Source organism: Lipotes vexillifer, unplaced genomic scaffold, assembly GCF_000442215.2.
Source record: "Lipotes vexillifer unplaced genomic scaffold, Lipotes_vexillifer_v1.1 scaffold134, whole genome shotgun sequence".
Lineage (NCBI taxonomy): Eukaryota > Metazoa > Chordata > Mammalia > Artiodactyla > Lipotidae > Lipotes > Lipotes vexillifer.
Window position 1 is genome coordinate 3077540 of NW_006787464.1, and position 10705 is coordinate 3088244.

General features: G+C 40.0%; 1 protein-coding gene across 1 annotated transcript in view; it reads left to right on the forward strand.

The window, feature by feature from the left end:
* Positions 1-2539, forward strand: part of IL23R (interleukin 23 receptor) — a 54168-nt gene extending 51629 nt beyond the window's left edge. Inside the window, exon 11 of the mRNA XM_007460100.1 lies at positions 1812-2539. Coding sequence (XP_007460162.1) covers positions 1812-2462 — 651 coding nt within the window. The 3' untranslated portion in view covers positions 2463-2539. The remainder of the gene's footprint in view (positions 1-1811) is intronic.
* The last annotated feature ends 8166 nt before the right edge of the window (positions 2540-10705 follow it).

A 10705-nucleotide genomic window follows, 5' to 3' on the forward strand; every position in this document is an offset into this window, starting at 1 on the left:
GGGCGCGGGCGGGGGAGGGAGTGTACCGATCAAGCACGACTATGAAGGGGATGTGGAGGAAGTCTCACCTGGAGCAAGAGGAGGGATCCTTGTCTCTGGATCCTTGAAGGAGAGAAAGGGTGTGGATGTGGTTGATTTTGAAGGACGTAATGTTGCCTACACAGTGGACGGGTGGTCTGGAATAACCAAACCCACATAGAGAATAAAGTACATAGTTAACAGCTGACTGAAGGACAAGTACATAGTCACCAAACTACAACTAATAAATACTGTGGTCTTGATATGCATTCCACTTAGTCGTTCTGTCTTGCTCCCCCACTAGTTATCCTAGGGAACTGGGGACATTCTGTGATTCAGAGCATTGTCCCTGCCCTCGTTGTGATCAGATCCTCCTCTTCCTTTACTGTCTTCACACTGGAATAGTCCCTGTTGCTCTTCTATGTCCTTCACTATGGTCTGACTCCCATCCACTTTTCCACTCAGCTGCCAGCCTGAAGGGGGAAAACACCGCCTTCCTCTCAGTTTACTATAGCAACTCTAGTTCCTTTGACTTCATCTGACCCATGACTACATGTCTGCCCTTCCCAACCCAAACCTGGCAAATGCCTTGGGGAGGCAGAGCTGATGAAAATTTGAACGACCCTTCATGCTGCTTTATTCAAGGTCTTCGTCTTTGTCAAACTTCCTTCCCATTCTGGGCTCCTGGAATTAGAAATGAACCTTAAGGTTTCCTTCAGATGAGGTTTTGTTTTCTGCCCAAAGACTAAGGGGTAGTGTTCTAGTCAGTTCAGGCTGCTCCAACAGAATACCATAGATGGGTGGCTCAAATGACAAACATCTATTTCCTACAGTCCTGGAGGCTGGGAGGTCCAAGATCAAGACACCAGCAGATCTGGTTCCTGGTGACAGCTCTCTTGCAGATGGCTGCTTTCTGGTTGTGTCCTCACATGGCAGACAGAGTGATCAGCTCTCTCGTGTCTTTTCTTATGAGAACGCTAATCCTATTCATGAAGGCTCCACCCTCATGACCTAACTACCTCCCAAAGGCCCCACCTCCTAATACCATCACATTGGGGGTTAGGGCTTCAATATATGAATTTTGGAGGGACTCAAACATTCAGTCCATAGCAAGTGGCTATAATTTTGTAATTGTGTTGGGTGGGAGTTATTTGCCCTGGGAAGCCAGCCATCAGCTGGAAGGCTTCGAGTCCTTTTCTTACCAGAAGAGTCATCAGGCTTTTATACAAATAAAAACTTTCTTCACCCACTCTCCTGACTGATCATCACAGACATGTCTGAATTGTGAGCAGCTAGCTGCACACCTTTAGAACCACAGCACAAAGCATTTACTACAACTTTATTCTCAAATGGAAGCAAAATAGGATTCTCCATGCACTATCCCCCACTGCCAACTTTCTTTTATTTAAGCAACAAAGTATTTTCTTGTAGAAAGGAACTATAATATTAAGAAATAGTCCAAAATTTTAAAAGGCCCTGAAATAATTTGCAAGTTAATATGAAAGAGGCTTCTTTCTCTTTAAAATTTTTAAATAAAGGCATGTGCTTACAGCATGGACTATTTTTATTACTCCTTTCCTTCAGTCTCCTCCTGGGAGAATTTAACAAACATTTGGAATGGAGCAGGGTAACAAAAGACAAAAGGAGGAAATCATATGGGAAGCGAAACAATATGAAGAAAAATGAGGGGGAAAGGCAAGTTGAGGGAAAGCAAAACTCCAGTCCTTACTCAATTATCCAGTTGGCTCCTTTAAACTTCTTTTGTAAAATAAAACAATGTCTTTTCTTTCTAGGAAAAAAGTGAATTTATGAATAATAATTCCAGAGAACAGGTCCTATATGTTGATCCAGTGATTACAGAGATAGAAATCTTTCTCCCAGAAGAAAAACCCATGGACTACGAAAGTGAAAAGAACACAGGATCCGTGGAGACAAACGACAGCCTGCAAAGGTCACTACTCACCAACACTACAATTGTATATATTCCTGATCTCAACACTGGGTATAAACCCCAGATTTCAAATTTTCTCACTGGGGCAAACCATCTCAGCAATAATGATGAAACAGCTTCCTCAATTCTGGAGCCACCAGCTGATTGCTTAAACCTGGGAAAGAATGCCAGGTTTAAAAAATATCCTCATTTTTCTTTCTCTGTCTCAAGTATGAATTCGCTAAGCAACACACTATTTCTTGAAGAATTAAGCCTCATTTTAAATCAAGGAGAATGCAGTCCTCCAGACATGCAAAACCCTGTAGAAGGGGAAACCACCATGCTTTTGGAAAATGCATCACCAAATGAAACTATTCCAGAACAGACCCTGCTGCCTGATGAATTCGTGACCTGTTTGGGGAGCATGAATGAGGCGTTACCATCTATAAATTCTTATTTTCCACAAAATATTTTGGAAAGCCACTTCAATAGGATTTCACTCTTAGAAAAGTAGAGCTGTATAGTTCAAAGCTGCCTTGCAATTTGAAGATGGCTCTCTCCCTTAACACAAATTTAATCCTGCCCTATTTTTTTTTAATTGGAGAATTAAGATCTAAAGATAGAACATAATTCATGGCCACAAAAGCAGCAACAATATTAGGGATGCCTCCTATATTTTAGAAGATGTATCAACTATATCTTTTTTAATTTTCCTCATTACAAGGCACAAAACAGATCTCTCTTTTGTATGAAGGATAAATAATACAAAATATGTGGTAGTGAAATAAATGCTGAAAATCGTTCTTTGAAATCGAGATATTAGTATTCGCTTACAAGAGGAAAAGCAAGTTTAATTTTCATTTTATTACTTAGTGTTCTCTTGAGTAGATAAAAATACAGCCCACAGACAACAAAATAGGTAAGGGATGGAAACAGAGGAAGAATTAATTGCATGTTTACTGTGTTGGGGTTTTGCCCTACTACTTTCTATTCAGATGTTAAGAATTTGATCTTCCTTATTTTGATTTTGGACTGAGAGAGCTGTAAAACAGTGATGTGTGGAAATCATGAGATAGCTGTCTTCATTCCAGTTCAGAGTGATGGCATTGTTCTCCTGTGGTGTAGTTGGTGTGTTAATTACACTGCAGTAGATTTATTGAGGTAGAAGATGCAGGATCAACAAGGTGTAATTATTTCCTTTGTATTAGATATCTGTCACAAAATTGTTAAACCAGGTATTTTTCCAAATCTAGGATGGCAACACTTGCCACACCTGTCACTGCCCCATATCCTATGTCTCCTGTAAACATCACCAACTCATCACCATGTGCCTTTCTGCTGAGCCCTAAGGTGGCCTCAGAATCCTCACAACACAGTGCTCCTCATGGCCACAGTCAATAAGGGCTGGGACTGGAGATGAACTCTATCTGCGAACCAGATCAATATTGGAAGTGGGTGATCTTAAAAATATAAAATGCAAATTTTAATTGAGAAATGGTACTCAGCAGACGTCTCTATTATGATTAATTTTTACATCAGGGGGAACTTTTTTCTAATGATCAGAACAATTCGAAAACTGAATAGATTGCCCATTGAATTTCTCTTCCTCTTCTAACAGTTGTCAGCAATAATTTATATTCAGATTAAATAGTTTTATTTTAGCAAACAAAGCAGTTAATCAAAAAAGGACCAGTTGTTAGCACATGAGCAAGCTATTTTGTTTTGTTTTGGCTTTTGAAAAAAAAAAAAAATGACAAAAGCAGTTTTGTTGTCATTAAATTCCCCATGGGGCTTCCCTGGTGGTGCAGTGGTTGAGAGTCCACTTGGCGATGCAGGGGACATGGGTTCGTGCCCCGGTCTGGGAAGATCCCACATGCCGCGGAGCGCCTGGGCCCGTGAGCCATGGCCGCTGAGCCTGCGCGTCCGGAGCCTGTGCTCCGCGATGGGAGAGACCACAACAGTGAGAGGCCCACGTACTGCAAAACAAAAAATGTCCCCATGAGGAGGATGACCACACATCCTGGTTTGTCCTGGTTTTTGTCTGTTGTCCCAGTGTTAATTATGGCCAGTGTGCCTTTTCCCTCTCAGAAGCATCCCTTTGGATGATAAATCACTTGGTCACTCTATCTGTGAAGACAGTTTAATGTCCAACATATAAATAATTTATCACAATTCATCTCTTATTTTGCCTTGATGGTCCTCTTTATTTTATATCATTTACTAAAGCCATTGTGCTCCAAAATGAACACACTATTGGTGTAAAAAATATATCTCCTGCTGTGAAATTCTGTTTACCCTAAAATATGTATGTATTTGTTGCACTTCACATATTCTGAAAGGTGTATATTTTAAATCACTAATGAAATGCTAATATTAAATATCTTGACTTGTAAATGATCATATGCCTTTGTGTTATTCCTTATCCAATGGGAGAATATAATGAAGCAAAGAGGCGGGTAGTATTTGAGATAGAAATAACAAAAGACCAAGATGAATCTTTGATGTTTACCAATCTGCTGAAGACATCTGTTAACAAGTGAAAAATATTTTCATAGTGTATTTCAGTATAACTGTAACCTGCCACACATCAAAAAAGCTTTTGTCAGGCTTATAGGATTGCAGCATTATTTGATCTTCTGTGTGTGCTTTCAATGCAGTCAGTGCTTCCTTTAGAACATCTCCTTCTTGTCCCCCTGGAGCAGAAAGGGGGCTGCTTTCTCTTCCTATAGTGTCCTTCTCACACCCACATCACGTTAAGAATGGAGGAGACACTTCTAGTTCCATCCATGCCATTGGCCCTTGTTGGTCCCAATGGACTAAAATTTGAGGCTATACCTATAAACAAAGCAGTAAGCTTGCCATTGCCCCAACTCAGAGAAAATTTCAACTGCTTCATCACAATGCAACCTTGGTAAACGGCAAAGGGTTTTCTTTCTATGATTCTTTTTTTTTAATAAAGTTATTTATTTTATTTATTTTTGGCTGCATCGGGTCCTTGCTGCTGTGCGTGGGCTTTCTCTAGTTGCTGTGAGCAGGGGCTACTCTTTGTTGTGGAGTGCCTCATCATTGTGGCTGCTCTTGTCGCAGAGCATGGGCTCTAGGCACATGGGCTTCAGTAGTTGTGGCACGCGGGCTCAGTAGTTGTGGCTTGTGGGCTCTAGAGCGCAGACTCAGTAGTTGTGGTGCACGGACTTAGTTGCTCCACAGCACGTGGGATCTTCCCGGACCAGGGCTCAAACCCATGTTCCCTGCATTGGCAGGCGGATTCTTAACCACTACGCCACCAGAGAAGCCCATCTTCCTATGATTCTTATTCAACAAGTATTCACTGAAGTGTTGAATGCTCCTACTATGTGTAAAGGCACTTTGAACCAATATAGATGCTAACAAAACCAGCCAAGTCCCTGCAGCCTTAGAGCTTATATTCTAAAAGCAAGAAGCAAATAGCACATGGAACCAAATCACTGCCCTTCAGGGAGCTTTTGGTGGGGAAGAGGGTGAGGATAGGAGATGGAGAGAGGCAGAAAAAAATAAAGAAGAAAAATGCCAGATAATGAGTGCCATGTAGAGAGGTAAAATGGGATAATGTGATAGAGAAGGACCTGGTGGCCACTTTGTGCTGGGCAGTCAGGGAAGGTTTTTCCCAGGAGGGGACATTGCAATCTGAATCACGCCTAGGAGCTGCATGTGAGAATCAGCTTGCCACTGATAAGTCCCTTTTATAGAAGAATTCTCCAGAGCTAACGTCTCTACTTCTTTTCCTCCTGGACAAGTTGCCCCTAACCCCAGACCTCTGCCACCTTTCCCTTCCTCAGTCAGAACTTTCTGTAGCTTTAGGGGACAACTTTGTATCTTTTCATCTTTCCATCTAGCCCTTGGGCTTATTATTAACTTGCTTTCTCTGAGTCTCACCATCTAAGTTGCTGCTTCCTAAATGAATGTGTCATACTTATTGGTGTGGGTTACGGAGAAAGAGGAAGAAAGAGAGAGAAAAAGCCCCTCGAGATACCATCGAGAGGAAAGAAGGGGAGAGAAATACAAAGAAAGAAAGGTAGATTAGTATGCAGTGATGCTGAAGCAAAATGGAACACCTTGGTTCTGGACAATACTGAAGCCGATTAAGGGACATCCAATTTCCTCCTGTTCTTGAATCTTCTTTGCTTCCCTATCTCTCTTTTTTTACACAGAAGCAATATGGGGAGGAAAAATTGAATTACAATTTGGGGGTATCTTCTTGGTTTGTGTGTGTGTTTTATCCTTTTTTAAATTAGGAATTTGTTTTTGCCAGAGTTAGAAATAATAATGACGCTATAAGAGAGCTTTAGAGTTTTAGCATGCAGTTTTTGGGTAACATGGGTTGTTGTTTGGCCCTCCTGGTTCAGTCAGAAGGTGTTCCCAGCTTCTTTTCTTTCCTTCTCTTTTCAGTCCCTTTGTCATAGAGGCAGAACATGACTATGGCATAGGGCAGAGGTTTTCAAAAATAAATTTTAGCAGCTGATCCCCTTTCTCCAAATGAAATCTGTTGCAGAAGCCCCAAATAAAAAACAAGTGAAAGCAAATATTCTGTTGAAACAGAGGGTGACGTTCATGCTTGTCCCCGCTACCCCTCCTCTGTAGCTGCTGCTGAAGCAGCTTATCCATCCATGCATAGGCTTGCATGTGAAAATCCAAGGCTGGGGAATTTCTAGTCCACACCTGGGTGATCCGGGTCCTAGCCCAGCCTTGAGAAGCCTGTACCTCAGGATTGAACTAAACTCCCCATCTCAGCCACAAGGTTGCCACCAGGCAAAGAGGGCCAGAACTCCCTCGAACCTCCCTACACTCTGAATGACTTTGTAAAAAGCTTTCTCTCGGAGACTACTAATAGAGGTGGTACTATATGCAATAATTAACTTGTTTCTTTCCAATTACTTCATCATAAATGTCTGGGTTTTGTTCAAGTTTATGTTCTTTTTGTGATTACTAAGAATAAAATATTGTGTTGTGAATATAATTAGATTTTATAAACCCAAAGACTGCCAAATTGTGCTGCAGTTTATCTCTTTATGAAGTAATCATACCAATTATAGGGAGATGATGTTTTAATGGAAAACATTACCCACTTGGCAGACACTATTGATTTAAGATAAAAGAAGTGATTAAAAACAATTTATGGATCTCTCTTGGGTAAAAGCATGAAACCAATATAAAATAATTGGATTCTGATTCATGGAATGCATTGTGTGCAACTTTCTTGGACGCTATCATTAAGGCAATATTACAAGGATATCTAACAAAGGTTTGATAGAATATTATTATGTCTCTTTCCTACTGCTAAGATTATCACCATTAAATCCCAATTAATGTTTCATGTTGGGCCTACCCTAGCCATTTTGCTAATTTCACTTTTAAACTTAATTTAGGATAAATAATCTGCATCTTTTATATACAGAATTTCCATCGATTTTCTGAAGATGCATTTCCTTTATGTTTATGGTCAGGAAAACAACTTTTTATCTAATTCTTATAATTAGCATTTAGCAACAAATTAAGAACTTATTCTTAAATGGTCCCTTTTTGTTTAGGGTAGGAAGAGGATTCAGGCCTAGTTTTAAGAGGGAAAAAAAAAAAAAAATATATATATATATATACACTAAGCAAGTGTTGCAGAAACACAGTTCTTGAGATCACTGGTTCAAAAATTCAAGCAAAACAAAATGCAGCTTCTAACCATAAAGGCATACCTAAAATTAGTGACTTTGTCAGAGCACAGGAAGGAAATCATAAATATTCAAACACTGGAACCCAAGTGTGAGATGTGGAAGTCCATAAACCTGACTGTTTCTTTCTGTTCACATCCTGCCTGAGAATTTTATTAGAAGTGAGTGAGAAAGAAAGAGTACAGTAGTAAAATATATATATAGTTTTAAGCTATACAGTTATACATGAAAAAAACAAGTCTAAGCAATACCAATGTAAATGGAATGAAAAGTGACAGTGCCTCTTCCCACCCCTGCTTCCCATGTGTCATCCCCATCATCAAAAATAGTGACTCTCAACAAGTTACTGGTGTTCTTTCCAATGTTTTCTACCTAAGTGGTTAACATATAGTATTATTCTGTGACTTTTTATTTTCACCTATCAATGTATCTTGGAAATTTTTACATCATTATATTTAACCTTATCTTACTCCTTTAAACAGTTGCATAGTATTCCATAGAATAAACGTGTTTTAATATATTTACCTATTCTCCTGTTAACGGACATTTAGATTGTTCCCAATTTTTCACTAGTATACCCATTCCTGTAATGAATCCTCTTATATATGTCTGTACACACATATGTGAGTCTGGGGGAAAGGACAGATACTTAAATGGAGACAGCAAGAATGGGAATATGAGGTACCTGAGAGGAGAGGCAGGAAGTGTCACTAGACTTGTGGACCGAAGAGGAGGAAAAAGGACTAGAAAAGTTGAAAAGCATGCATTTTAGGTAGTGCAGGCTGCTCATGTCCACCTAGCAAACAACACCAACCCTAAACTCTCATCATACTCCTGCTGTTTTCTTTTCAGTGTTCAGGATTTCATGGTAAACATGCAAAATTTGATATTCATTGGATACTGGCTGATGTGATGCTTATTTAAAACCTCTTCTCATCTGGATTTAAACAAAGGTCAGCACTCATTTTACTTTGGTATTCAACGTAGAATATTATTTTAGTAGCTAAAATTGAAAATCACTTGTATTTCATTAAATGAGATTAGGATTTTAAGAAGCTGCCAGCTGCCAAGTATTTGCAGGTTCATTTTTCCTTTTTTAGTATTCATTGCACATTCCACCCAGCATGCTACTTTGGAGATTCCACTTGACTGAACAGAGGCAGCATATGTAGAACCTTGGGAGGGATGGGGAAGGAGCTCGCTAAAGCCCAGAGTAATGCAGAAAAGCAATTCGAATGCAACAAACAAACAAACCCAGAAACACTTTGGAAAAATGCTAGATGTTGGTTTCAGCCTATCCTCATAACTTTAATGAAATGATGATTTTTAAAAGCACTTTTTAAAACTCCTATTTTTTCCCCATTTTGTTTCCTGTGTTTTACTAAGCATGGAAATCCTTCTGTTAAAAATCCAAAATTTTAACAAAAAATTTGCAGGAAAGCATGTAGAGCTACAAACACAACTGATGTTGCAAATAGGTGGACTGTACTTTGTTTTATTTTCCCTTTAAGAGCTTGGATTAAGGTCAAACAATCAGGGTTTTTGAATCTCAAATCTACCACATGCCAAGTGTGTGACACCTGGGCAATCACTGGAGTTTCACATTCTCTCTCTTCATCCTACTTTTTGGGACAGGGACACGGATCTTGGTGTACCTAGCAGAAGAAGATTTGACTGAGTTGACTACTCTCTCCTTCCTGAAACACTCTCTTCATTTCACTCCCAGGACACGGCTAGCCCATGACCTCTTTCTCTGGCTACTCATTCTCAGCCTCTCTCCTAGGCCTCTCTGTCACATAAATGCTGGAGGCCTCACAGCTCAGGCCTTTGTTTCTCCTTTGGTGATCTCGTCCATTCTTGTGGCTTAAAGCACTATCTACATGTCATGAAAACAGATTAGCCCAACCTTGACGCTGAACTCCAGACTCATACATTCAATTGTCTGTCTGACGTGTCCATTTGCACCTTCTCACAGGCTGTAAGATCCAATACAAGATGATCTCCCAAGACTTCTCTTCTCACAGGCATCCCCATCTCAGTAAATAATACTGCTCACAAATCTTGGTGTCATCCTTGATTTTTTTTTTTTTTTCTCTTACTCCTCATGTCTACTCTTTCAGGAAAACCCATTCACTCCACCTTTAAAATATATCCAGAAATTAAATCACTTCTTACTACCTCTGCTCGACCACCCTAGTTCAAACCACCATCATCCCTTGCCTGGGTCATTGCAAAAGTCTCCTACAGATCTTCAATAGAGTAACTAGATGATCCTGCTAAAACAATGTCGTCTGTTCAAAACCTGTCAATGGCTCCCCATCCCACAAACAATAGTAGTCCAAGTCACTACAGTGACCTGCGAAGGCCTACCTGGTGTACCTCTCTCTGTCCCCTGACCACCTAGCAAACACCTCAGGGCCTTTGCCTTGCTGTTCCCTCTTCCTGGAATGCTCTTCCCCAAGGTTGTTGCGTTGCTCGCTAGCACACTACCTCCGGGCCTTCCCTGGTCACTATCTAAAACTGGAAACCTGCCTCCCATACTTCCTACTCTCTTCCCCTCCCTTTTCTTTATTTATTGTACTCACCACCATCTAAAATCAAACATACTGCATATTTCATACATTGTTCATTGTCACCTACTACAGTGTAAGATCCAGGAGGGCAGAAATTTTGTCTGCTTTTTTCCCCACCAATCTTTAATGCTTAGAAGAGTGCCTGGCACATCGTAGGTGCTCAATAAATATTTGTTAAAAGAGTAAATGAATAATAGACAATGACACAATTTATTAATTCCATCTGTTTCCCATGAGAAGGAAAACAATCTTACATGAAGGCATCAGAGAACTTTCAGGCCTCAGTGTGTCTTCGGAGGCTCTTCCATATAGTCTATTATTTTATCATCATCATTGTTGTTTCTCTCTAAGCTGCCACAGTATAACTGATGAGAAAGCAATGATACAATGTAAAAATATGCGTTTTTCTTTTCAATTCTGCAGTTTTCTTTTATTTCCTTGGATCATTTCAACATGGCAGTTATTTTCAACCACCTTTTTAATTT